The sequence below is a fragment of the Antechinus flavipes genome, chromosome 1, assembly GCF_016432865.1.
Source record: "Antechinus flavipes isolate AdamAnt ecotype Samford, QLD, Australia chromosome 1, AdamAnt_v2, whole genome shotgun sequence".
NCBI lineage: Eukaryota > Metazoa > Chordata > Mammalia > Dasyuromorphia > Dasyuridae > Antechinus > Antechinus flavipes.
Window position 1 is genome coordinate 9,399,757 of NC_067398.1, and position 27,673 is coordinate 9,427,429.

Consider the following 27,673-nt stretch of genomic DNA (forward strand, 5'->3'; position numbering starts at 1 on the left):
CGTCATAGGCCGAAGCTGGAGAAGGGCCTCAGACGGAGGCGGCTTGACAGTCCATCTCACCTTTCTTCAGTTGCTCTGCAGCTGCCAGGGCTTCATGGAGGGTCACCCCAGCGCCGATCACAGTGACTTGATTGTCCTTGCTCTTGAGGACCACCTGGGAAGGAGGACAACGGCAGCACCAGAATGAGCACCGGGTTCGGGTACGTTTGTTACCAGCTGCCTGTCTGCTCCCCGATGCCAAAGGATCCAGGGAGAGAACAGAGGAGTTCTTACAGGGGGCGGAGTTCTAGCATATCCCGTCCTCTCCACCCCAAGTTAGCAGGACAGAGGCTCGCTAGTACTGACCTTGGCCTGGCCAATCTGGAAGTTTTCATTGTTGTTGTAGATGATGGCGTTCTCTGGGCGGCTGGTCCTTATGAAGCAGATGCCCTGGGTTGGGAGGAAAATCCTTTGTCACAAGATAGGATCAGACCAGAGGCAGAACAGCTGGCCTCTGCTCCTTACTATCTATGTGACCACATGGGCCAGTCCCGTGGCTTCCTCATCTATATAATCAGGGATCTGAACCTAAAATCTCTTCCAGCTCCACACGGTCATTCCCTCTCTGCCCAATTCCTACATATGCTTTAAGGGTGAACCTCCTTTGGAAAGGTCTGATCCTCTGGCATTCCTCCTCAGAATGATTTCCCTTCTTTTATTTTTTTTTTAAGCTGAGGCAATTGGGGTTAAGTGACTTGCCCAAGGTCACACAGCTAGGAAGTGTTAAGTATCTGAGATCAGATTTGACTTCAGGGCTGGCTCCATCCACTGCGCCACCGAGCTGTTCCCAGTTTTCCTTCTTTTAGACCTTGATGAAATGCTAGCATTCAAGACCCTCTACAAGACTGGAAAGGTGATCCCAGATTTTGAGCTGGAAGGGAGACTTGGACATCTCTCCCTTTCCAGATGAGGAAACAGATAGAAGTGACTGACGGCCATATCTTAGCTAGGAAGAAATAGAGACAGCGTTCCCAGCCAAGTCTTCCAGATCTGCTCTAGCACACTGCCTCGCCCATCACCTACTCCCCTCCATGAACTCTACTCCCCCAACTGGGCTCCTCTGTCCCCCAGACACATCTGCACTCATTTCCCCACTTCTTTCTTGCTTTGCTCTCCTGAGACCCAGCAGGATTCCCTTTTCACTTTTCCCTATCAATCCCTACCCGCCCAACTTGAATCAGGATCCTGTTCAAAACCTGAGAACCAGGAACTTATTTTTCAAAACATTTTGATGGAGTGAGTGGCGACTCCCCCTTTGCCACCCTGTTTCATTCACTGGGGGCATTTAAAAGGCTGATTCTAAGAAGGAAAAGACCGTTGGGCGTTAGCACAATGCTGAAGGGATTCAAGATCCTCCTTCTTTCCAGTCCAGCTCAGGGCCCACCTCCTCCTCCATGGACCCTCATTGCCAGTAGCTCTACCCCTCTCTAAAGCATGCTGTTATGGAAAGTTGTATTGAGGATTCTTGGGGTTTGATTCCGGGTTTCTCTCACTTCCTTCCCTCCATGCAGAAAGGGACTTTGTCTTTATTTCCTGCAACACCTAGCATGTGCTCTGTATACAATAAGTACTTAATAAATGCTGGTTAAATGACTATATAAATATAAATGAAATGAACAAGAATGAACTCAATTGAAATAAAGCAAGAGAGTAAAGTCAGCCCTCAGGGAGGAACATTTTAACTGGAGTCAGCTCCCAAGGCTTGAAGAGAAGGAGCTGGGCCAGATCATCAAGCAAATCACATTTGTTAAGCACCTACTACGTGCCTGGCATTGGTACTAGGGATACAGTGAAAGAGCTCCTGGTGTCGGCTGGGAGCTTATATTCTTTTGGAGAAGACACAAAGATCTCGGTCATTTCTGGAGACTATTTCTGGCACTGCCCGTTTCCCTTGGATGGCTACCCGCTCTACAAAAGCAGAAGGCCCCGAAAGGTCCCCGGCCCCCTGCACTCAGAGGTGACCAGGGCAGAGAACAAGCACCCCTTGGGCCCAGAGATCTCCACAAGCTCTCTGGGAATTCCTATCACTGCAGGGTGTGGGATTTCACACATCTCCTGCAATTCCATTCTCTCCGAGCTCTGAGAGCCAAACTTTGCCCCGTTCTCCCATTTCAGAAGAGTGAGTATCAAGTCCTAAGTTTCCGGGTCCAACTGATGACCTTCCCCCTTCTGCTCTAGTATCCCCTCCCTCTCCCCCCCACAACATACACACACACACACACACAGAGCCCACAGGTAACAAACCTTTGTGTTGGCCGCTAACTCTACAGCTTTCTCAGTGGACACAGCATCACTCGGGTAAAAGACTGTGCCATTGGGAATGCTCCGGAACATGGCAAGGTCTTCAAGGGCCATCTGGGAAGGACCATCTTCCCCTGGGGAGGAAAAGAAATGCTTGAAAAAACCGGCAAAGCCCCCAAGGGGCAGCCGACGACCTCATCTGCCTCCCAAGAGGCCCGCTACCCTCTGCACTGGTGCTTGCGGGGGCCTCAGATTGATGGCTCCCTTTTCCCTTATCCTTCAGTCTTAGTGCTTAGCGCCTGTCAATACTACCCACAATCCCTCTCACTCTCATCCCCCTGTTCCATCATGCACGGTGGCCATCTCTCTCCCTGCTTCATAAGCTAGTAGATGGAACTTCTGGGTTTAAAAATGGTTTGGGGTTGTTTTTTGCTTTTGTTTTAGCCAAAGTAGAGGGAACTTTTGGTGAGAAGTCTCCCTCTAGCAAAGCACTCCGCAGCACCTGCCCCTGACTTGGCTACTGCTCTGGCAGGGAATGGGACTTGTCCAGAGTCACACAGCAAGAAGATCCAAATCCAGAGCTTCCTCACTTACGGGCTTCCTCCTCTCGATAATTATTTTTCTTTTGTTACATATTAGGAAATGGTCCAAAGGCACGGACCGCCAAGGCCTGGGGCACCTTACCGATGGACACGCCGCAGTGGGAGCCACACAGGTTGATGTTGCTCTCGGAAATGGCGGCCATGCGGATCTGGTCGAAGGCCCTGGTGAAGAAGGCGGCGAAGGTACTGCAGAAAGGCACGGTCCTGTCCCGCGTGGCACAGCCCACGGCGATGCTCACCTGGGAAGGGAAGCAAACGTGGGATCCCTGTTCCAAACTACCAACGGGGAAGGTCCAGCCAAGCCAAGCCCCTCTTTTCTGTCCCAGAGAGATGAAATGGCTGCGCGGAACGTAGCGACAGAAACGGGAGCTGCTCCCCATTCTGTTGGACCACCCTCCCCATGTGGCTGCCAGAGCCAGGCCCATCAGCAGACTCCCTTCCCCAGAAGCCCCGCAGAGCCAAGTCTCCTCCGAGCAGCAGGAGAAAGGGGATTCCTGGGTCCTGGCCACTGACAGAGTCACGTCAGACCCAGGCCGAAGCAGGCAAGACGCCCGAATGACCCTGGCTGTTACTGCTCGTGCACAGACAGAGCTGTTTCCCTGGGAGCCTCCTCACCTACAAAACCTTAGCAATGAGCAAGCCCGGGGCATCTGCTCCGTTCACGGCCGAGTGGCCACTTTTAATCCCTATACTCAAAGCCAAATCACACTATCCAACCCCTTCTTACAGATGAGGAAATGGATGCTGGGAAGGTTAAGGGATCTGCCTGAGGTCACACAGCTTGTGCAGGATTCGAACCCCAAACTTCAATCTCCAGAATGTAATAAACTCCCAGATCATGGGAGCCGTGCAAAGGGCTAGCATCCAAAGTGTGTTCTCCTTTATTGGAGGACAAGCTAGGCTCGAGGGAGGGCGTAAAGACATATGACCAAGTCAGCTACCATTTTGGTTAACAAAACATCCTACTGTGTGCTGGATTGGGCAAAATGACCTAACTTCCTCAACTCTGAGAGTCTATGAAATGTTCACTTTGGTTTGAAAAAATATAATTCTATACTTATGATTTTTATATTTAAACCTTTTCAAGGTCCTCTTAAAAGTTACTTAAGTGGGAGCAGCTAGGTGGGACAGTGGATAGAGCACCAGCCCTGAAGTTAGGAGGATCCGAGTTCAAATCTCAAGACACTTAACACTTCCTAGCTGTGTGACCTTGAACAAGCCCCTTAACTTCAATTGCCTCAGTCAAAAAAAAAAAAAAAGCTACTTAAGTGAACCCTTAAATAGAATCAGTTATGTGGCCATGTGCACATACATGCATGAATTGAGCACGTACCACCACGCACTGCAAACATGTATGTTTTGTCTATGTGGTTCAAATCCTGGCTTTGCCATTGACTACTTGTGTTGTTGGGCCTCCATTTCCTCATCTATAGAAGGAGTTTATCAGCTTTAACCAAAAAAATCGAGAGCCTTACACGATGCTTCCAGCATCCCCTGATGTTCCTGTCCTTTGAATCCATGTCTGCATCCCTGTCATACTCCGTCACCACTGCCCCCCCTCCCATCATGGGAGCCTGGGAGGAGCCCAATGGGTGACGTCTCCACGGCCTGGCTGCTTCACTTCTCCCATGTTTTCCTTCAGACTATGGCCCAAGGGCATCTCTGAGCCATTTCCTCCCCGAGCAATCTAGAATCCGTGGCCGTGCTCCCCCCAGACCTACCATGTTCTGTTCGGCGATGTAACACTCGATGAAGCGATTGGGATGCTCCTTCTTAAAGAGTTCCGAGAAGGTGGAGTTCTTGGTGTCCCCGTCCAGGGCGATGACGCGATCGCTGGCTTGCCCCAGTTTGGCCAGTGCCATGCCGTAGGCTTTGCGGGTGGCTAGCTGATAGGAGAAAGAATCCACAGTGGTTAGTGCCGCCCACCCTCCGGGATGTCCCTGATGGATCTGGTGACGGACACCTTCCTTCAGTAATACTCGAGAATGGAAAACCGGATGACAAATGATGCTAGCTCCCGGAAGGGAAGCAAGTGGGAGTGTGACTGCTGCTTCTATTGGGGGGTACCGGGACCCCTCAGAAAGTCCAAAATAGCAGCAACCGGTCCCTACATACACGTGGTCTCATCTATTCTCTTGAGAGGTAGGTGGCGGTGGGGACAATCGTCCCCATTGTTCGTGAGAAAAATAGGCCCAGAGACATGATGTGTCAGGTCAACTTGTTTGTGTTTAGGTTGTGCCTCTGCCAGGCTCTGGGCTTCTGACTAACATTTGTATCTTCCTCAAGTACCCAGCTCTGCCCCAGTGACTCTGTCACTATTCATTCAACTGAGGGGAGAAATCCAGCTCTACTGTCCTTCCGAGACTGTAGCTTAATGGTCCCAGGAGAACGAAAGCTTCCGAAGGGCAAAGACTGTTTCACGCCTCTCAGCGGGCGGAGGATCGGAGCTCTATCAGTTTCTGTAGGGTTATGTTCGCCGGCCACTGCCTTTGGACCCTCCCACACTCGGCAGGTGCGCCGTGCTCTCCCACAGGTGAGGCTCCCCCTCCTACCTTGTCTCCAAGTTTGTAATTTGGGGGAGACGGCATCCGGATGTTGGTGATGTTAACTGCGGGGGCGTCCTCTTTGGGGAGGGTGGCGAGGATCTTCTTCTTGCTTTGGATTTGGCTGTGTATTTCCTCAATGGCCTGTTCCGCCATGTTTTTGGGCAGAGGCTTCCCGTGCCATAATTCCTTATCTTCCACACCTATGGTTGAGGAACAGAATAAAAAAAAAGTAAAACAGAAGTTCCCCAAAGCGCACTGGAGGATGGGCAAGGCTGCCTGCCATAAAGCTACAGCAAATAAGTAAGTAGCTTCCAGAAAGAGCACCGGGTTTCGATGTACAGGACATCAGCGTCGGCTCTTACCACATGAACCTGGGCAAGTCATTTAATCTCTGAATTTCAGTTTCCTCATCTGTAAAATGGGAGGGGGGAGCATATTTATTTATACCTCCTTTCCCCGTTTTTTGCCAGAAATGTTGCTCGGTACTGTAAAACCCCATAGAAATGAAGGCCATTGTCGTCCTCATCCACCACAACCATTGATTAAGTGTTTTACTATACAATCCCAGAGTGTGGAATACAACAAGTGCTTAATAAATGTTTTCCAGGTTAGCTATGATTGTACTAGAAAGGGAAAGAAGCAAAAACTATCACTGCCTTCAAAGAGCTTCCAGAAGACCTTGGAAAAAATAAAGGAGAAGGAAGGGAGGAAGGAAGGAAAGAAGGAAGAAAGGGAGGAAAGGAGGGAGGGAAGAAAAGAGGGAAGGAGGGAGGGAGGAAAAGAGGGAAGGAGGAAGGAAGGAAAGAGAACCCTTTTACAAATTCACATGACATAATCACCAACCAGTACAAAGAACAGGACTTAAGACAAGAACAAATCAGTCCTGGTGGGGCCAAGGAAGGATTCATGTAGGGGATTCCAAGAGAGAATGTGTTGCAAAAATGGGAGACCACCCATGCAAAGACAGACCCCGAGGTGGGAGATGGGTGGGAGATGGGTGGGAGATGGGTGGCCGTTTGCTATTGCAGGAGCTCAGCAGAGAGGAATGGATGGGTTTTCTGGGGGTGGAGGGATTATCAATGCTGAAAAATTACCCATGCATATGACTTGTAAATAAAAAGCTATAATAAAATTTAAAAATGAAGGCGTTAGAGCAAAACAACAACAACAACAACAACAAAAAAAAAAAACTAGTGATATGGCAGTTGTGGAAAGTGGAAACTGCCATAAGTGACAAGGAGCAGGGGGAGAATGTGGCCTTGGGCTCCCCGGCAGCCTCAGGCCAAAATACTGCCCATTAGCCTCCATTCCCCTCATTTATACAGAGCAACCTGTGTGACCTGCTCAAGGTCACACAGAAAGCCCTCCACCTCCCACACAAGCTGTGGGGCAGCTCCCTGCTCCCCGCCCCCTCTCCCAACTGGACAGCTTCCCAAAAGGCCTTTAACAAAGCAGCACAGTGAAGACCCGGCTTCCTCTCCCTTAAAGGGCCTTTGCCTTTTCCCAGCGTTCCCATGGCCCGGGGAGTTTTGCCAGCCGTGAGAAGCGGGCCAGGGCCGAGCCGGCAAAGCGGAGCTTCAGGAAGTCCGGCGGTCTGGGAAGCCCAGAAGGTACTGGTTCCCTAGGGAAGGCCTGGGGAGCTTCAGGAATTTCTCAAGAACAGAGCCCAGGAAGAGCTTTCAGGCTGGCATCCCACCGGCCCTGCCTCCATGAGGCCCAAGGCCCCGGGCAAACAGGCCGGCTGGCCAAAAATGCTATAAACGGGGGCAAATCACAGGTCTCCAAATGAGGCACTTACACCCTATCACAGGAAAATCGTGTCCCTGTGGACAAAACTTAATCTGCTCATAAAAAGAAAGAGGCATTTTCTGGGGGCCACGGGCTCTGCTGAGGGGTGCCCCCTTCCAAGATGGCATCTGGCATGTGCTCACAGCAAAAGCGAGCAGATCGACAGGAGTTGCCGCTGCCAACCCAGGTAATACAGACGGGGCTGGCCATGGAGCTGGCCACGAATGCAAGGGAGAACGGCAGAAGTGACACTCGTGATCTGCGCTGTCGAGGCAGCTGGGGGGTTTAACACAGGGATAACAATAACTAGCACTGGCAAAGTACATAAAATCAGCATTATCTGATTTTATCCTCTTGGCAACACTATGAGATAGAGGCTATTACTGTCCCATTCTACAGCTAGACACTGAGGCTGAGAAGGATGGAAGCTCTGAGACAGGATTTGAACTCAAGTCTTCCTGATCCAGCATTCTATCCAGTCCATCGCCAAGCTGTCTTAGGATCTTTAAGATTTGTGGGAATCCAAGTCATGGTAAAAACAGAGCAATGGATACCCATCCAGTCCATTCAGATGGACTGTCTTAATATAGGGCTGGACAAGGAAGGATCTCGGCCCCCTCGGGAGGCCCTCCAGAGAACCCCGGCTTCCCAGAGACCCCAAGGGGGAGGAAGCCATTGGTGGAGGGGAAGAGGTCGGCCCTCACCTGAGATCCCTCTGCCCTTATACGTCTTGGCAATGACAGCCAGGGGCTTGTGCTTGCCCTGGTCGAAGGCCTTGCAGAGTTCTTCCACGCTGTGTCCGTCCACAACGACTGCGTTCCACCTGGAAGAGCAGAGTGGAAGGCCCGTGATGCAAAAAGCGGCAGAGACAGGGACAGAAGCTGGAAGAAAGTTTCTTCACTGTCTACACAAGGCGCCATTTTTATGTATTATGGGTTGGTACCGAGTCCAAGCCCACCTGAAGAGATTTCAGTGACAAAAAGATCATTTTGTTCCACTGAGGTTCAATAATGACCTGATCAAGTTCTCTTAAGTCCAGGAAAGACTCAAACCTCCCCAACGTACATCAGAGTTCCTCAGACCATGGGCTGTTTTGGGGCCCGAGTCCCAGCCTTCTGGTGTTCTTTAGGATAGGAACCCAAGCCCCGGAGAGGTCTCCACAATAGCTCTGGGAAAGAGGCCAGTCAGGTATGATTGGTATTATCATTTTATGGCTAAGACTCAGGGATCAAGCACCAAAAGGGGTGGAGGGAGCACTGAAACATCCTCCTTCCCAGCCCGGAGCACAATGCTTTCTCCTCCCAGAAGGTGGCAAATATGATAGTTTGGAAGGGGGAAGGTCGGCCTTTCCCTCTTCAAATTTAGCCCTTTTTGCGAGAGACTTGCCAAGTTTCAGAAGCGACTTGGAGCCGCCAGCCCCCAGCAGACGCCCCATACCCACCCGAAGGATTCACATCGCTTCTGGTACACATCCATCTGGTGCTGCAGGGGGGCGGGGTCGCTCTGGCCCAGACGGTTAATGTCAAGGATGGCGACCAGGTTGTCCAACTTGTAGAATCCCGCAAAGGCCATGGCCTCCCACACGGAGCCCTCGGACAGCTCGCCGTCGCCCAGCAGGCAATAGACACGGTAACTGGAAAACAAAAGGATGTCCCATCACCGTCCACAAAGGAGTTATGGAAAAGGGCTATGGGTTCCTCTGCCGGGCCCATGTACTGCCCCCCACACAGGACTCAGCTCTGGCTTAAGTGGCAGACTTGGAAGGAACCTCAAGGTTCACCCAGCACAAGCCCGTTAATCTACGGGAGGAAGTGATGGCACCTCAGTACACTGAGAACCTTGGGAGGTGGTGTCCTCTTCACCATTTCAGAGGAAGGAAAGCACTCAGAGACGGCCACGGCTCGCCAGTGAGCTCTCAGCAAGAGCAGCGATAGGCCAGCTGAATCCTGGTCTTCCGGCTCCCATCCACTCCCCACAATTCTTCACACCTTGTCTCGTACAATTCCCCACATGAGGGGACCTCCTGGCTACTTTTCCAGAGCCTTCATGTTCTCTTCCCTTTCGACTATTGGAACCTATTTTCATTTTTTCCAATAATGTTTTTATTAAAGTTTTTTATATTCACAACATACGCACGGATACGTTTTCCACAATGACCCTTGCAAAGCCTCGTGGAACCTATTTTCAAGGAACAGTCACGAGTCATCCCCCCACTGAGATCAGAATTCCTGAGAACATGTTACCTTCCCCAGGGTGCCCTATTTGCCAAGTCACCGGGTCACGGAATATCACCAGGGACTCTCTAGCCAAAGGGACGAGCCCGAGATTGTGTCATCGGAGGCCCGGTGCCAGCCCGGGAGGATTTTATCCTGCTGGTGGCCAAATGGAGCACGGAAAAATGGCCCATGACCAAAGGAAGGCAAACAGTGGTAGTTCTCACACAAAGGACCCGGGAGTGTTAGCAGACTCCAAGTCTTAGTTAAAATCCAGTGTCCACAAGGTGGGAGACAGTAGTCACTGCTCATGTCCTGTGCTCAATCCTTGATGTCAAATTATAGTCGGGATGAGGGCAGACTAAGAGAAGCCAGGAGGGTGGCCATGATGTCACGGGGCTGAGAGCCCCTTAGCACATAGATGGACAGCCCCCAGCCCCTGCCTGCCCTCCAGGAGCCTGCTTAAAAACTAGGAGACCCTGCCCATGGAAAAAGAGCTTGGGAGAGCGGGCAGTGACAACCGGAAGGGCAAATGACCACCTTCCAGCCCGGGGACCAGAACGACCGGACAAAACCATGGAGCTGGGAAGGGCCCAGGTAGACGAGTTTGTCTGAGCACCGTGATGTACGAGGGCAATAAAGGTGTGGATCCAACATCAAGAGCTGGAGGCAACCTTGGTGTTCAGCTCCATTTCCTCAAACTATCTCATTTTACAGATGAGGAAACTGAGGCCTCCAGGGCCCAAGATCACATGAGTAGTAAGTAACAGTCAAGACTGGAACTCGAGTCCAGGGCCCTCAGCCCAGCATCTCATGGCTTCATGGGAAAGTAGATCAGAGGTCGCATTGGGCCCCACTGTGTCATGGAGCCCCTGACAAATTCTGAACAGGGAGTAATGGGAGGAATTGGGCTGGAGGAGTCTGTGCGGGTCTGAGGCTCTTCCCAGGAAGAGGCAAGGAGAGCCTCAACCCCGAGCAGCCACAAGGGAGGCTTTAGAAAAGACAGACCTCCCCCCCTTGGGACCCACAGAGGAATGGATGGCATGTCTAGCCAGGCTGGGGAGGAGTAGGCGGCTCTAACAGAAGCAGCTCAACTATTTCCTTCGTTCTGAAGGCCCCGGGGCCCGAAGAGGCTGCGCCCGGTGGGCGGCGCTTAGGAAGAAGCGGCTCTTTCCGCAGCCCACCGGCCCGGTCACTGCCCAGGGACTCGCAATCCTGGGTCTCCCCAGCGCCGGGGCTCCTCTCTCACTACTGGGCCAGTCAGAATCCTCGGGGCCAGAGGACCGGGAGGAGCCCCAGGGGACACCGAGTCCCGTTGCCCCATTTAACAGATGAGGAAATAGAGCCTGAGAAAAGTCGGTCTGGGGTCCCCCACTGAGGAGACCCAGGTGTTAGAGAGACCCCTCTGGCCCTGGTCTGACACGGGGAAAGGGGCAAGCCCAGTCCACGCTGACACATCCCATTTAACAGTCACAGTGATTCAGCAATATTGCGGCCGTGGCCAGGGCAGCTCACCCGTGGGTGTGTCCCTCACTGGAGCAGACTGGGAAACCCATGGGGACCTTCCCTTTTCTCAAGAAATAGCAAGTTCAGGGTCCAAGAACAGGCCTGGGCAGGCAGGGAAACCTCAATCCCCTCACCCACCCACCGGGGCACACCTGGGAAAGGCTGAGCCTCTTTTTTCTGGAAGGGCTTCAGTTCTCCCCGATCCATTAGCCAAGAAGCCCTTATCTGCACTCAGTTCCGGTGCAACGGCCGGCCCTTGCCTCACAGTGGCCCTGACGATCAGCACTGAGGGCCCTCGGGCCGGACGGGGGCTGCCGGAGGCAGCCAGGACGGGCTGGGTCAGGGTTCACTCTGGCTCTGCTGGAGCACGGCTGACAGCTGCCTCCCCTACCCCGACCTGGGCTCACCCAGAGCCGAGCCGGGACAGCCAGCGGCCCCTCGGGAGCCAGAAAGCTGGAGGCGCCGCGGGGACATGCGTCCGGCGGGGCCCGGGGCCGCCCTGCATCAGATCAGCCTCCCTCAGAGCCCGCTGCCACACAGGACCCTCGCACGGCTGCCCCTTCCACCCGCTGCCCTTCGGGGAACTCGCTCTGGGAATTAATCCCCAGAGACAAATCCTGCCCAGGTCAAGATGCACCAGCAGGAGTTCCTGTCTAAACCTGAGTCGGCCTCCGGGCCCAGGTGCATTCCCCGGTCTGGCCGCTCGCCACCATTTTGTGCAATGTCACACTTCTGAAAAGCGGTCACTAGACACGCCTTTCCCAGCAGCCCCCGTTCCTTCAGATCTCAATCAGAAAGTCCTTTTCCTTCACGGGGAATTACTTCCTAAGACTTCAGAGAATGACGAACCGAGTCCTTCTCAAACAGAGCCATTGTTCTAGCAATGAATCACTTGGGGGTGTCCCCCACACCCACTGCAGAAAGCCGGGCTCAACAAACACTGGCTGCGACAAAGGATCCTCCCCCATGAGCACCCTTAGATCGCCCCATGTCTCCCCGGATCCTAGAGTGACCAATTCAGCACAGGTTTCTGGGCTGTTCATCGAGCACCTGCTACGGTGCTCACGGCCCGCCCACAGCCCACCGAGGGCCAGCTCCAGACACCGCACTGAGGCTCGTTAGTTCGGTGGTTGGGACCCTCCAGCGTGTGAGTGAGCAAAGTACTGAAGTGGGAGCCCAAGGGCCGGACCTGAAATGACCTGCAGCCAGTGGGAGAGCTCATCAGTCACTGGGTCGGGGGCTATACAAGCAAAGCAGGAAATAGTGAGGTTCACGGTGGGAAAAAGATTGTGGGGTGTTCCCGGGACGGGGGGCTGATACAGCCGTCGATCACTCTAGTGGGTGACCCCAGATAGGGGGGAGAGAGGGGGCTGGGAGGCTCCGGACAAGAGGAAAGCACCGGACCCGTCCCTCGGGGAGCCCAGCATCTTACCTGGCTTTGTCGAAGTATTTGCCGGTGTAGGCCATCCCACAGGCCGCCCCAAGCCCTTGGCCCAGGGAGCCGGTGGCCACGTCTGTAAAGGCTTGTTTCTACAATTAGAAAAAGCGGTGTGAGAAGGGCGCAAGGCAGTGTGGTGCATTGGGAAGGGCGCGAGGCAGTGTGGTGCATTGGGAAGGGCGCGAGGCAGTGTGGTGCATTGGGAAGGGCGCGAGGCAGTGTGGTGCATTGGGAAGGGCGCGGGGGCTCCTCCTTAGATCCGGAGATGAGCTCTGGCTTTGCCCCCCATCCACCCACCCCCCGCCATGGTTGACGTCAATCACCCCTCAAGCCCTTCAACTTCCATTCAGCAAGAAGCAGCTGAAGACCCAAACGTGGGCGCCCGCCCCATCACACGCGACTGATCGGGCAAACGCCGAGTCAGACTACGGGGACCCCAAGCAGCGCCGCAGGCTCCAAGATGGCGTCTGGACCTCCAAGGAGTCAGATGGCACTTTGCCTTTGTTCTTGTCCAAATTCACCAACATGGAGACACCCTGAGGTGAAGGAGCGTCACGGCCCCACTCGGATTTCTAGTCTTGCCTGGAGTCACCCACACCTGGCAGGCTTTTCCCCCCAATACTCAGAAATACTCTTCAAGGGGGTCTGTGCTTGGAAATGTCCCGGGAAGCATCCAGAGCTCGGGCCAGTGAAGGTCCCCCAGCTGGGTCCCCACTGAAAATCTCCACGTGGAAAAGCTCCCCAGTGGCCCCGCCTTAGGAACTGCTCTGAGACTTTCCCATTTCTCAAGACCAAAGGCTCGGGCTGGAAGGAGCCCGAACAGCGTTGAGCCCCGGGCCTCTTTTTGCAGATTAGGAAGTTTGTTAAAGACCCCGTAGGTCATCAGTGAGGAGAACAGGCTGTATTTGAACCCGGGTCTTATGCCTCCAAGTCCAACACCTTCTATGGTGAAACAGGCCATCTCTAGGATATCCGGATGACTCTCCCCTAATAAGGAGGATAATAGGAACGTGGTTCATCCTCCTCATATGGGAAATAAAGGCCCAGAAATCTGATTAGGTAGCCTGGACAGTTTAGTGGCAAGGGTGAGATTTGAACTCTTGGCGGGCCAGGGATGCAGGAAAGGAGACACATCGAATTACCAGAGTCTAAATCTTTCTCCTTTTCCTTGAAGAGCTAAGACCTGGCCAATGGTCACGGGAATGGCCTTAAAGCCATAGGGTCAGGCCAGGGCTATTCGGGCCAGGGTCCATCCAGATTCACACCATGTTCCTAATGAAATGGCCGCGTCTGCCTCGGGCCCGAGTTGGCTTGTCTCACTCGTGTCTGTAGGAACCCGGAGAGGGCGACTCCAGAGGGCACCGTGGGCAAGGGGACATTTCGGGAGAAGTCACCAATCCCCCCTCCACCGCCCCCAGCCCGCCCCACACTTACAGGCACAGGGTGGCCGTCCAGGATGGAGCTGATCTTCCTCAGGTTCAACAGCTCGGCCTCTGGCAGAAAGCCGGCCTCGGCCCACACTGCGTAGAGGATGGGAGCCGCGTGCCCCTGGGAGAACAAAGAGGGATTAGCAAGAGCGGGAGAGGGAGGGCCAGGGACCGTGAGACGTTCAGTGACTTGCCTGGGGTCACACAGTCTATGTCAGGACCATGGCTTAAACCCGGGTCTTTTTTTGTGCAAACCATAAAACAGCCTCCCGTGGAGTTAGGACCCACAGAAAATGGGTGAGTGATGATAGGGCAAAGGAGATGGAAGAACTTCAGAAGCCGGCAGGTTCCTCTTCAGGAAAGAGATGCTACACGGTGTGGGCACTGGTCCACCGGGGGCTGGGGGAGAGCTCGTGGGACATCGGGGTAGCCACCCCGACCCAGCTGCCTCAGGACAGCCGCTTCTCACCTTGGAGAGCACGAAGCGGTCGTTGCTGGCATCCCGGGGGTCCTGGGGTTTGTACTTCATGGTGTGGAAGAAGAGGACCGCCATGATCTCCGCCGCGCTGCAGCATGATGTGGGGTGGCTGCAAGCCAAGGAGACAGTCGGAGGTCAGTGACCCGCCAAAGTCCCAACCGCCCAACTCGGAGCCCCAGACCTGGCAACTCATCCTCCGGAGGCCTCCACCCTTCTTGTTTCCCCAGCCCAGGAGAGGTTGGCACCCTGATCCGAGGCTGCCGGAGGCCCCCTCCCCAGGCTTCTCAGGGGAGCCAGAATGACCCTCAAAAGACGCCAGGGGGTTCAAATATCCAAATCTGGCTGGCTCCCAACATCCTACCCTCAGATCATTTGGGGCTTTACCCTCCAGACTTAGAAGAGACACCTTGAGAAACAAGGGATGTCTGTCAAGTTCATAAGAAAAAAGGATGTGAAGAGATGAGATTGTACCTTACTCCCTTCTTTGCAGAAATGGGGGACTATGGGTGAAGGACACAGGACACAAGGACACAAGACTCAGTTTTGTTGAACTCTTGTTATCCTTCTTTTTTTGTTAAAAGGGACTAATTCTCGTGGGAAGGGCTAGAGTGGGAAGTGTGAGTGATGTAAAATCAGAACAGAAAGATAAGTTTGTTTGTTTGTTTTTAAGATTAAAAAAAGGAGGAGTGCACCTGCCTCCTTCCTCTCAGGTAGAGGACTATGGGTAGGACACACTGCACTTATCAGATTGCATTAAGATGTTGGTAATTTTCTTTTTATTATTATTATTACAAGCTGAGACTCCCTGTAGGGGGTGGGAAGAGCAGGTAGGATGAGGGAGAAATGTTATCAAAAAGGAGTGATGCAAAAAAAAAAAACACCAAAAGAAATCAATTAAAAAAAAAAAAAAAAACAGTTTTCAAAGGAAGGTTGTGATGGGATTCTTTCACTGGAGAGTAGCCAAAGGTGAGAGTCCCAAGAGAAGATTTTCTCCACCATCCCAGAAGCAGCAAGTTGGCTCTGCTGCTTCACACGAGGCTCGAAGAACATGTCAAATCTGGTGGAACTGGAAGGGAGGTTGTTCTCAAATACATGTGAATCTTGGAATCTAGCCCATTAAAAAAAAATCATCAAGAGACTATAAAAGTCTAACCCTTGGGTTGGGGGGTGAGGGGTTAGCAGGGAGTAGGTGCAAAGGGAAAAAGGCAGTTACCATAAAGAGCCTTTGCAACTGCTAGCACCCCTGGACCCACCGGAGAACCGAGTCCGAGACACAGGGTCCAGCAACCGGATCAGAACCAGGCCTTTGGGTTTCCTGAGTTTTTCTCATTGTTTTGTCTTGTGCATAAGTTAGTCACTGGAGGATTCACAGGATTTCTCCCCAATGTACCCTGAGACTTCTGCTCACGCGAGAATCCCCAAACATTTCCTCTCCCTCTCCCTCTCCCTCTGGGACGGGTTCTGGGTGCCGCGGTTTGGCAGCCCGTCACTCTGCTGCTTCTGTGTGAGCCACTCTCGACTCAGACCCCAAATCTTGTTTGCATATGGGACAGTTGGTTCCTGAACACCCTCCCTCCCCAAACACAGCACACAGGGATCCCACGCTCCATGCATGTTAGCGCTGGGCTGGCCGGCCCACCGGGAGACGTGCTCCCTTCTAACACACCGAATCGCTTCCGGATCTGAGGGAAACGCCGGCCACTTCCTTCTCCCAGAGAACAGCCTCCGTATCCGGAGGCTAGGGACCTTCACCCTCTCTCTGCCGAGTCCCCACCACACGGGACCGCGAATAGGAGCGAGTTACTACAACAGTTCCGACAGGTATTAGTGGCAGGAAGGCTGGCAAGAGTTCATCACCAAACCCAAGCACATGCATGTTTAGTGCTGCCATTCCTGGGGTCTCAACCACTTTATACTTAGCCGTTTTCTATGAATTCCCGGTCTTGGGGGGAAACAGACTTAACCTGAAAGAGCAAACACGTGTTCCAGTGAAATTACTCTCTGATGATGCGTAATTTTCCCAATTTACAACACCCCTCCAAACATTTCCTACACATTCAGAGCCCCCACAGCCTTAGGGGAGAAGAAATCCTCAACTCCGAGGCTCAGACTTTTAGAAATTTGTGTCCACAAATCCCCCGGACAATTCGAGTCCCTCTGGCCCAACGGCCGTATTTCTCTAGGAAAACTGCAAGCTTGACTTTGGGCCTTCTTGGCATTTCTAGGCTCAGAACACAGAAGAGAGCGTGACCCAAAGACATCCCAGCTGCCTTCAAGTGTCTGGATTCCTTGTTCTCCTTGGCCCACAGGGCAGATCGGGAATAAGAGGTGAAGGAGGACAACTTATGCTTGAACTGAGGGGAAACTACCCAAGCAGGAGCTGACCCCGGCCCCGGCTGGAATGGGCTGCCTTGGGAAGCAGTGGACCTCTCACCTTCCCAGCAGCCTTCAAACAGAGACTGAAGGAGGCGCTTCAGTGTAGGGGGCTTCAGAGGGGACTAGAGGGACCCCAGAGGACCTTTCTAACTTTGAGAATCTGAACTGGCAGCATTCCTCTGAAAAACTTTAAATATCCTGATAATTCCCCAAGGGGAAAAAGGGAGAGAGAACCAAGCCCTTCCTCCATCCACTCCCATAAACCTGGAGAAGTTGGCCCAAGGGCACTTCCTGAGTCAGCTGCACAGTTCCCAGTGGGAATGACCATTGGTTCAACAAAGGGATCCCATTTTACAGATGTGGAAATTGAGGCTCAAAGGATAAGCGATTTAGGCAAATCCATTAAGTGGCGGAAATGGGATTAGATTTATGTTCATCAAGGTTAGAGCACCAGGCTCTATCTGTTCCAGCACTAGACGGGTGCCTTTCACTTCTCAAACCCAGCAAAGAGAAAACCCCGAGTGAGACACGCTAAACCCGTGTTTGGGGAGAACAGAAGGCCGCGGATTACTCCTGGCGTACCAGAAATGTGACAAGAGAGGAGCAATAAATAACAGCAGACTGGAGGGGGCAGATTTTAAAATTTTATAACAGAAATAAATGAACAAAACTTATTTCCAGACCGGCACACGGATGGGTTCCCATCTCTGAATGCTCCTCCAAGAGAGTGGGCACAGCGTTTATGAACAACAGCCTTTCCTTGGAGATTGGCCAGATGTCTCTAAACCATCCTGACTCGGTTTACTCTGAGAGGTAAGCAGACCCACTGGGAAAAAGCATCCGTAGCCATCAGACCCAGGAAACTTCCTAAGGGGGCTTAGAATACAAGGAACAAGAGAAACCTGCTCCCATTAAGCACAGAATCTGCCAGAGGCCTTCAAAATCATTGAGTCAAACCCCTTGTTTCAGATTTGAAGCAGAAAGACCGATTCAAGACCAGTCAGCCAGTGGCAGAAGGAGCTTCAAAGCAGAAATTACCCCAGAGCAAAGAAGGAAACGGCGACCGGTTAGCCCACATCTCCCTTGCAGAAGGGATTGCATTGATACTGGTTCTGCAAATCCAGCCCCATTCTCTTAAGCAAGAAGGAAAAAGAGGAAACTTGGTAGCCGGCCTGATCAGATAAAGGTGGGGAGGAGGGCTCCAGCACACCGAGAGGGTTATCGGCCAAGTTTTCAAAATAAGAGAACATGAAATTCAGCATGAAAGCTCTCCCCAGCAACAGTGGAGGTCACAGATCCATATTCAGTAAGTCAAAGTTGGAGAGACCTTAACAGCTAGCCCGACAACTTAATCTGACAATGGAGGAAACTGAGGCACACAGAAGGTTAAGTATTCAAAAGCCAACAAGTGGCTTCCTGGGTTAGAAACTGGCCCCAAGACTATCACGGTCTTTCTCTTGGGAAATAATCTTCACTATCTCTCTCCCCTCCTCTGAAGATGCAGGATCTCATTGCCAGCACCCATAATACTCTGACCCAGTGTTTCCCGAGCTTTTCAGAGATTTAAACAAAGATGGCCATGAGCAATAGTCCCAGCTCCCAGAGGAACAAAGCTAGGATGGGCCTGGGCCTTCTGAAGCATGCTCATAAGCGCTAAGGGGCTTGTTGATGATTTTGTCCCCTCCTTCCTCCCATAGTTGTCTTCTAATGCATCATGGAAGCATAGCCAGATGGCATCAAATGATCTGGTCCCCTTTTTACAAATGAGGAAACTGAGACCGGAATACTGAACGAATTGCTTTGGGTCATGCAAATAAGCCACAGGTGTGGGATTTGATTTCAGGTCTTTGGGGAGCTATCACACCCTTTCCACTGTTATAGGCTGCTTTGGTGCTGCTTTGGCCAAGCCTTAAGAAGGATGAAGTTTAAGTGCTGGGGAAGCAAGAGATTTTAGCCATTAACCTAGTCCTGCAGACAGATCGGACCCCGAGCAATGGAAGCTGAAGTGGGAGAAAGCAGTGAGAAGTAATAACTGAACTGTAAGAAGCAATCGCGCTGCCGTGGGCCAGACCTGGGCGTCTCTCCCTATGGGCCGGGCTTTGGTGACTCCTGTCACCAGGAAGGGTAACCAGCAACACCCGGCTTCTCCGGGATCAAGGGAAGTGCCAGATAGGTAGCACGGGCTATAATACTGGGCCCCTGGGCTCAGGGACCTTAAAAGGACAGACGTGGGTGTGGACAGCAAAGGAAGGCTTAAAAAGTCATATAATGAGACAGGAGGAGGGGTGTGTGTGTGTCCCTACTTGTCTAGAAAGAAGTTTCAACATCCCCGAGTCCTGCACAACCAGGGCATTATCGTGGGCTAGATCCAAGACACTGGGTGAGAAAGTGGAATCCCTGAAAGTAGATTCTTAGAGATATAGGGCCAGAGTTAGAAGGGACAAAAGTCACTGAACCCAACCAGCTTCCTTCATTTTTTACAGATGAGGAAACTGAGGCCCAAGAAATTTAAGTGACCCAGCTAAGGTTAAGAATAGAAGTAGGATCTGGACTCGATTCCTAACTCCAGAGCCCCTGACTGCTTTCTCTTCTCGCTCCTTTTGGATTTATTTGTGCCCCTGGTGGTGCTGAGGGAGATCTCCTAGAAAGCCCAAAAGTTCCTCCTAAAATCCAGGACTCGGGGTCGGGAGAGCTGACGCACAGAAGCAGAGAAATCCCAAGCTGAACTCTGACCCATGCAGCACGTCAGTCAGACTCATAAGGAAAAGCCTCCATGCCCTGTAGCTGTGATGATTGCAGTGGGTTCCTGCCAACTGCTCATCCCAACGGGGGGTGCAAGCAGGATGATCCACATTCCCTGATAGAGCTCAGGCAGTTCACCAAGGTCTGGCCAGGGGATGTTTGGACAGATAACCAAGTCACTCTAAGGCTGCGTGCTCCGTCCTCCCCAAGGGATTGAACCCTCACCTCTTCAGGGAGAATCTTGGCAAGTTCACCCTTGCCTCACTTTGATTTAAGCCAGGAAGCCGGTGTCTTGTGTAAGCCTTGGAAGCAAAATTCAGCAAGATCATCAAGTGAGAGTGAGGGAGTCAGAGGATCCCCGAAAAGGGCCTTAGAAACCACCTTGCTCAGCCCCCTTATTTCACATCTCAGTAAACTGAAGTGATTAAGTGGTAAGAACCAGGACTCCTGACTTTACCTTTTATTCCCACAATTCCATCCTCCTTCCTAGCTTCCGGGAAGGGCTTATAGACATAGAGCAGAATTGGAGGATCCTAAATTCTTGTGCTCTGGCTTCTTAGGCAGTTATCTCACCAGCCTGTCGACGAATAATGACAACTTCCAGGTTGTTCATTTCTCTTTATGCATTTTCTCTATTGTGTTCTTAAAGGGAAGGCCCTTTAGCTGTTAGCTGGAGATTTTTAAAAAATCAGCTTTTAGGTTTATATACATATAAACCTTTGTAATAATTGCTGATTCTCAGTAGTCAGAATAGAAAGATGAGTAAACTGAGGCACTGTAGTCAGCCATCTTTTCCCAAAGATCACAGTGCAGTATATAAATTACGCCATTGAGAAAAGACCTCAAAGAGTGAAGATTCCCAAATCATTAATCAAAGAGGCCACCTTTGTGGGCTCACATATAATTCATGTAAGAGCTGGAGAGTTCATGACCTCATGACAAGCATTAGTTTTTCCACTTGTGTTAGGGGGAAAAGAGAGCCCGAACGAAGCGGTGGTGGCCAGGGACATTTCCTAACGTGTCTTACAACATGAGTCAGCCGCTGGTTAGCAACGCTCCTTCCTTCTGCAAAGTTCCAAGTTCAGTTTTTACTCGGGTCATTTTTTTTCCTTTTCCTTTCTTTACAGCATCTTTTACAACTAGACTGTTTCAGTCCTATCAATTCACCTTTTCTTTCTTGACTCTCTCTACCTTTATTCCCGCAGCGCCTTACACACTTCACTCATTTGGAAGCACATAGTAGGCACTTACAAATGGCCGCTTGATTTAATCCCGGGAGATCTCCTAAACCTGACTCGGTTCGGTTCTGAGATCCCAGCCCTTGCCGATTTCTGCCAAGTACACAGCCACGTGGCTGAAAGGATCCTGGGGGTCTAGTGCCTGCTTCCTCCTGAAATTACTTTGTATATATTTCTACTCTCTCATCTGGTCAGATTGTATCTCCTAGAAGAACGGCAAAGTGGGAAGCTGAAACTGTTTTATTTTGTTTCTTCTTTGGATCCTCAATCGAGAGGCTGTGGTCATGGAGAGCAGCCAGCAGAAGCCCTGTCTCTGACCTACTCAGTGCCCCAGAGTGTGTACAGAACTATAGTACCGTGGAAAGACCGCCGGTTCTACAGACAGAGGAGGCGGTTCAAATAGTCCCTGACACTACCTGTGGGACCCTGAGCAAGTCAGTCACTCCTTTCTGGAAATGAGCCGGCCTTTGAGATCCCTTTCATGATTCTATGCAGGTGCCCATCTGCATTGGCAAAGGGTCCACACTGGGAGTTCCCAACAATGAAATTGATGGGGGGGGGGGGGGAAGGGACATGAAAACCCCTTCACCCTCATCCCCACCCTCAGCCTAGCAATGTGCTTTACACACTGGGATTGGAATCAGGAAGATCTGTGTTCACATCAGCCTTTGATACTTACTGGCTGAGACCTTCCCCTGTTTGCCTCAGTTTTCTCCTCTGTAAGGGGGTATTAATAGCAGCTGCCTCCCAAGGTTGTTGTGAGGATCAAATAAGGTAACAGTAAAGTACTCAGTATAGTACCTAGCACAGAGCAAGTGCTTTATAAATGTTAGCGATTAATAAATCAATCAACAAGTATTAAGCAACTACTATGTGCTAAGCATTGTGCAATGTGCTGAGGATACAAAAAGGTGGAAGACAAATCAAAAAGGAGTTCACAGTCTACTGGAGTAGTAGGGGAGCTTATGATCTAATCTAAAACAAATAGGAAGTAAGGAACAGAGGGGAGCCGCTCGCTGGAATTCAGAAAGTTGGGAAACAATGCCTCTAGAAGATGGGATTTTCATTGGGACTCTCCATTCTGAGCTGTCTCTGTCCTCCACCCTAGCATGACCCAAGTTCTGTCCTCCATCCAGACTTCCTGTGAAAAGGTCAGGGCCCAATGTCTTCTAGTTCCCCTGTCACTTGTCCACCCCATACAATACTACTGTTGCAAGACAAATTAGGAAATGCAACTGGCCGGTGTTGGGGTTAAAAAGAGGAAAGAGCCAATGCTTGCACTTAGGTAGCCACTACCAAGCTCTGTGTCCATCCCATCAGTACTCTAAGATGACAACTGTCAAACTCTGTGTCCATCCCATCAGCACTGTCCAAGATGGCCGCTATCGGGCTCTGTGCCCATTCCATTACCACTCTGTCCAAGATGACTACTACCAAGCTCTGTGTCCATCCCATCAGTACTCTAAGATTCCATTACCACTTTGTCCAAGGTGACCACTCCCAAGCTGTGTCCATCCCATCAGCACTCTGTCCAAGATGGCCACTACCAAGCTCTGTATCCATCCCATCAGTACTCTAAGATGACGACTGTCAAACTCTATGTCCATCTCATCAGCACTGTCCAAGGTGGCCACTATCAGGCTGTGTCCATCCCATCAGCACTCTGTTCAAGATGGCCACCAACTTCTGTATCCATCCCATCAGCACTCTGTCCAGGATGGCCACTACCAACCTCTGTGTCCATCCCATCAGCACTCTGTCCAGGATGGCCACTACCAACTTCTGTGTCCATCCCATCAGCACTCTGTCCAAGAGGGCCACTATCAAGCTCTGGCCCTCAGCATAGGAAGCACTTATTGCCTCATTCATTCATTTCCTTTACTGTCAGAGGTGGCAAAGGTAATCGATGATGGACAATTCCGACCCCAATGCTTTCTAATCTGCAGAAAAAATGGCGCGGCAAAAGGAGCAGTGACTCTTCAAGTTAAAAATACCGGGTTCAAACCAATCTCTGGCCAAGTCACTCCCCCCTTCCCTAGGGATTCAGTTTTCCCAGTTGTGAATTAGCAGATCTTGAGAAAAGGCAGTGCTAGAGATAGTATTTATAGAGATCATATTGGTTTCTCTCTATCTAATTGATTGTCTGATAGGGCCCTTAGCTCTGGGATCCTGGAGTCACAGATGAAATCCGATCCAAACTGGTGGAAAGATTTTCCCCCACCAGAGGGTGGATTGCCCAGAGGGGCAATTCCAGACCTTCAAGAGTATTTCCCAAACTGGGTCTTTTCAGCCTTTAAGGAGCAAGGCCACAAAGTCTTTTCTAGAGAGCTCCACCCCAGGGTGGCTAGAAAGAGCTCTCACTTCTCACCAAATGAATGCCTGAGGCCTGAACAAATAACTGCTGCTCTACTTCTCCCAAGTGGGGGAGATAGCAGAAGTACAGCCACTCAGCACAAGCATAATCACTCCCAGGACTTTGAGCCAGAAGATAGAGGTCATTTTAGAAGCAGGAAGTTCTTGTCCGGGGTCCAGCCACAAACTAGCTCACAAAAAGCAGGAGAGGACAAAGGCTCTCCCAGACCCAGGACTTAAACTAGGAAAAATGGAGCTAACTCCAAAGTGAGGCTATTTGCATGAGCAAAGGACTTTGGGACTTTGCAGTCTGGGGGATCACCTTTCAAAGGGAACTCCTCCTACTACACCAAAGCACAACTTAAGTCACAGAGAGGGTCCATTCTATGCAGGTCCTTCAGTTTGCTCTTTCTCCTTTAGCCCATGTTACATAAGTCAACAGGGTCTCTTGCACCAAGCTCTAATTTCTTTAAAAAAAAAAGTATTTTCCCCAATTATATATGTTTTAACTTCCACTTTTTAAAGATTGTTCCAAATTTTTCTCCCTCCCCATCCCTAAAATGGCAAGCAATTTGATATAGATCATTCATGTGCAAATATATGTAAAACATTTCCATAATAGTCATAACTTAAGAGTCTCAAGAGTCACCTGAGACTCAGGTTCAATGACTTATCCAAGATCCTAAGTCTAAAAAAGGACAGAGACAAGACTCGAAGGGAGATCAAGCCTCAGTTTCACACAAGTCGGAGCTGGGGTTGGGGGTTTGTTTGTGTGGTTCCTTTTAAGGGCCCAGTCACAAGCATTTTCCCCTTCCAGGCCAGCTCCGCTTCTCTGGGAGCAGGTGAGGATCCAGCTCCTAAATGAACAAGTCACCAGACTTAAGGGCCTGACCTACATTCTGGGAACGGCTCCCTCGGGCTGCTTAGAAATCCTGTGGATAATGCGTTTTGACTGTTGGGCACAAAAAGAAAATAAGGTGCTGGGGCCCCAGGGAGTACATTGTTTGGCCGGCCGGCGGCACCCATCGGGTGTCCCTCCTCGTGGTCCCAGACTGGCTGAGTTAAGAGAGGCCTTCCCAGGCCATCCAGTAAGAGAAGGAGAGGACAGGAGTGAGCCAGCACTTGGAAGGAGCTGGCTGGGGGAAGAGGCCGCTGGGCAATCCTGGGCCTAGACCAAAGAGCACCATCAGCTCCAACCCCGCAGAGAGCTCCCCCTTTGCTTTGGCTTGCCCCCACCCCAGAGGTGCTTTTGCAGGCATTAGGAGGCCTTAGTGTGGGGTTATTCTCCAATGGGGGGAAGGAGATTATGCAATATGAAGTCCCCCCTAAGAAAAGCCAGTTTTTTTTTCACTAGGGCAAGTTCTTTCCTATCCAAAATTGGGTAGTTTAGGAGTGGGAGGGTCATTGAACGCCATAGGCAGCCTGTTTTCCTGTGGGCTGGGAGTTCAGATTCTCCCCTGGGCCCGAGTATGTAACTTGAGTTTTGTAGGCCTCGACTTCCCCAGATGTCAAATGCCAGTATTTTCAGCTCTAACCGAAACTGCAGATAAATAAAGCGCCCCAAGGGGCAGACCACGTGGCCCAAACCTCTCCCAGGCTCCGGGACCTGGTCCGCAAGCCTCGTCCCATCCCCCACCCGGTGTGAGCGGAGAAAGCTGATCTGGCCAATCTTAATGCCGGGGGGAAATAACTGTTCCCTTCCCCCAGGCTGGGCAGTGAACAGGAATAACCGGAGAGGCCTCCAAGGGCCTCAAGATCAAGGAAGGAACCGCGGGGACCATCCGGCTGCCGCGGGAGGAAAGGGGGCCCCTCCCCAGGCAGCTCAGCTGTGCCCCTAATCTCCCCATCCCCAGTCAGCACGTGGTAGGACCCTCAGAATGTCGGGAAGCTGGCTGGTGCTGTCCAGCTCTAATCCCGGGCGCCCCCCAACTTTCCCCTCCCCCCAAAGTTGGTCCAAAGTAGACCCGGGAGACGCGCTGGTGGAAGCGGGGGCGCAGGCTGGGCCCCAACTACGCTCCCGTTTGGCCAGATCCTTCAGAGTCCTCCCTACCCCCGCCCGCGGAGGCTCCCGACTTACAGCCACCGGGAGCCGGACGGGAGGGAGGCCCCGGCTCGGGCCGGGGCTGAGCTGGCTCTGCTCCCCACCGCCCCCGAGCCCGGGGGTCCCTACTCCCCCATCCCTGCCCGGCCCCTCGTGGGCGAAGTACCCGCCGCCCACCCCGCGGGCCCGGGTCACCGGGACGAACTTGGCCAGCCCGAGAGCTTGGCGGGGATGGGCGGAGCCAGCCTCGCGTTCCGGGCGGGGATCTCAGGTTCGGGAAGGCCCCGCAGGAAAGCTGCGCCAGCCCGGCCGCTCCGAGATCCGCCCCTGCCCCGGCCCCTCCAGCGCATCCCCTTGGCTCCCAGAGGGCTTCGGCTGCAGCAGCCCCTGGAACCCGCACCCCCAGCTTTCCCCTCCCCGGGATCTGGGGCCCCCGGCGGCCCCGTCTGCTGGAGCCCCGCACCCGCCTTCGGGGTCACCCCGACTGCTGCAGCTTCCCGAGTCTGCGCCCCCACCCTTTCCCTCCCCGGGCCAGGGACTGGATGTCCACGCTCCCCCCGCTCGCGGCTCGGCTGCTGCAGCCCCAAAGCCCCCAGGATCCTCCCCATGCTCACTGAGTGGGAGCCCCCGGCTGCGACGTCCCGAGCCCGTGCCCGCTGCGCCCCCGTGCCCACTGCCCCCGGTGCCCGCTACCCTGAGCGCCCGCTGCCCCCGGCGCCCGAGCTCAGCCTCCCAGGGCTGCAGCACTTGGGCTCCCGAGCCCGTCCCCCAACCTTCCCTTCCCGAAGCCGGGGGCGGACGCTCGGCTTTACCCGGAGCCGGCGGCGGTGGTGGCTTGGATGGAGAGGATGCGCAGCCGGTTGGCGGCGTCCTTCAGTGCCTGCAGTTTCTGCTGGTCGGGCTTGTGATAATCCTCCATGGCGAAAGGAGTTTGGCGGGCGTCCCGGGCCGGCGGCACAGACAGTACGAGGAGAGCGGAGAAGGGGAGAGCGAGGAGAAGGGAGGAGGAAGAGGAGGAGGAACGGCCTCAGCGCGCCCTCTTATGACCAGGCCTACCTGCGGGAGGAGCCGGGGGACGTGGGCAGAGGAAGGGGGAGGAGGAAGAGGAAGGCTAGGAGGAGGAGGAGCGAGCGAGCCTCCGGCCCGGCCTCCGCCCGGCCCACGGCGGAGGGGAGGGGGGGGGGAAGAAGAGGAAAAGAGCGGGCGGGGGGAAGGACGGTGCAGGAGAGAGCACTGGACTGCCCGGGTCCCACGCACGATTCCCTGCCTGAAGTCCCCATCCTCACACCCGCCATGCTGGAGAGCTCCCAGAACTTTGCACACCAGTTAGGGCTTTTTGCGAAGAGAAAACTGGCCCGGGGAGGCCGGGGAGGCCCGGGGTCCTGCTCTAAGAAGGAGCATGAAGAGGCCGTGGGGTGCACCTGCCTTTAAGTGGCCCCACCGAAGCTCCACCCCCTCCCTGGCTACCCCCGAGAGCGCCGCTGGCCTCCTTTAAGGGTGGGGAAGTGATTGAGGCACAACATTCTCCATGAGGAATTCGAAAATCTGTGTTCGCAGAATTTCAGCTCTAGCCCTGGAGGGCCCTGGGAGGCTCCTGGACCCGACCTCTGATCTTACAGATAAGCAGCAGAGGAGGCTGGGAAAAGCCAAGCCATTGCCTAAAGTCCCAGAGGGAAGAAGGAGGGAGGCTATTTTGAACCCAGGCCTTAGGCCTCCCGAGCCCCGGTTTTTGTATTCCCTTCTGCCATCTGTTGGCTGTGTGATCTAAGGCTTCACTTGCGGGGCCCCTGATTCCCCAGCTGGACTTCAGATAAGCTGGACTCTCCCACTGGGACCTGGGCCCTCCCTGACTCAGCCTGGCTGTGGGCCTGGGGTCTCCCTCTTCCGATGGAGGCCTTTGAAGGACTAAGCATTCCCTGGCCCGCTTCCAGGCCCCAGCAGCTGCCTGACAGGGTTGGCATGGTGCACTAACCCAGCCTGCAAGGTGCCTTTACCACCACCGGGAGGAGAGCTGTCTTCCCATCAGCTCTCACAACCGAATGGAGCCTTAGACACCACCTAGTCTCTTTTACAGACAGGGAAACTGAGTTTTAGAGAAGGAAAATCATTTGCCCAAGGTCACTCAAGTAGCAAATTCAAGTAGCTAGATTCAATGTCAGTCCCTCTGACCACAGCAGAACTCATTTTGCTGCATGATGTAGACAAGGGATTCCAGATGCAGAACTTTTCCTTTTTCCTTCCTCCCTCCCTTCCTACTTTCCTTTTTTTCTTCCTTCCTTCTTTTTTCTTTTTCTCTTTCTTTCTTTCTTTCTTTCTTTCTTTCTTTCTTTCTTTCTTTCTTTCTTTCTTTTTTCTTTCTTTCTTTCTCTTTTTCTTTCTTCCTTTCTTTCCTTCTTTCTCTCTTTTCTTTTTTCTTTCTTTCTTTTTCTTTCTCTCTTTTTCTTTCTTCCTTTCTTTCCTTCTTTCTCTTTTTTCTTTTTTCTTTCTTTGTTTCTTTCTTTCTTTCGGACACCATGGACAGCAGTTTGATGAAGCTATGGAGAAGCCTCTGCTCAGAATCATGTTGTTCAATGAATAAAACAAAACGCATCAGATTATGAAGAAAAACAATTATGTGGAACATTTCCAGACCTCCCAGGGAGATAG

At 52.4% G+C, this 27,673-nt stretch overlaps 1 protein-coding gene across 1 annotated transcript in view; it reads right to left on the reverse strand.

The window, feature by feature from the left end:
• TKT (transketolase) overlaps nucleotides 1-26,087 on the reverse strand; it is a 28,598-nt gene extending 2,511 nt beyond the window's left edge. The window contains exons 1-12 of the mRNA XM_051978884.1: nucleotides 25,840-26,087; nucleotides 14,270-14,387; nucleotides 13,808-13,921; nucleotides 12,368-12,465; nucleotides 8,658-8,849; nucleotides 7,921-8,039; nucleotides 5,435-5,628; nucleotides 4,604-4,768; nucleotides 2,965-3,121; nucleotides 2,284-2,414; nucleotides 346-429; nucleotides 61-154 (exon numbers count right to left, since the gene is read on the reverse strand). Of these exons, the coding sequence (XP_051834844.1) occupies nucleotides 61-154; nucleotides 346-429; nucleotides 2,284-2,414; nucleotides 2,965-3,121; nucleotides 4,604-4,768; nucleotides 5,435-5,628; nucleotides 7,921-8,039; nucleotides 8,658-8,849; nucleotides 12,368-12,465; nucleotides 13,808-13,921; nucleotides 14,270-14,387; nucleotides 25,840-25,946 (1,573 nt within the window). The 5' untranslated portion in view covers nucleotides 25,947-26,087. The remainder of the gene's footprint in view (nucleotides 1-60; nucleotides 155-345; nucleotides 430-2,283; nucleotides 2,415-2,964; nucleotides 3,122-4,603; nucleotides 4,769-5,434; nucleotides 5,629-7,920; nucleotides 8,040-8,657; nucleotides 8,850-12,367; nucleotides 12,466-13,807; nucleotides 13,922-14,269; nucleotides 14,388-25,839) is intronic.
• Between the last annotated feature and the right edge of the window lie 1,586 nt (nucleotides 26,088-27,673).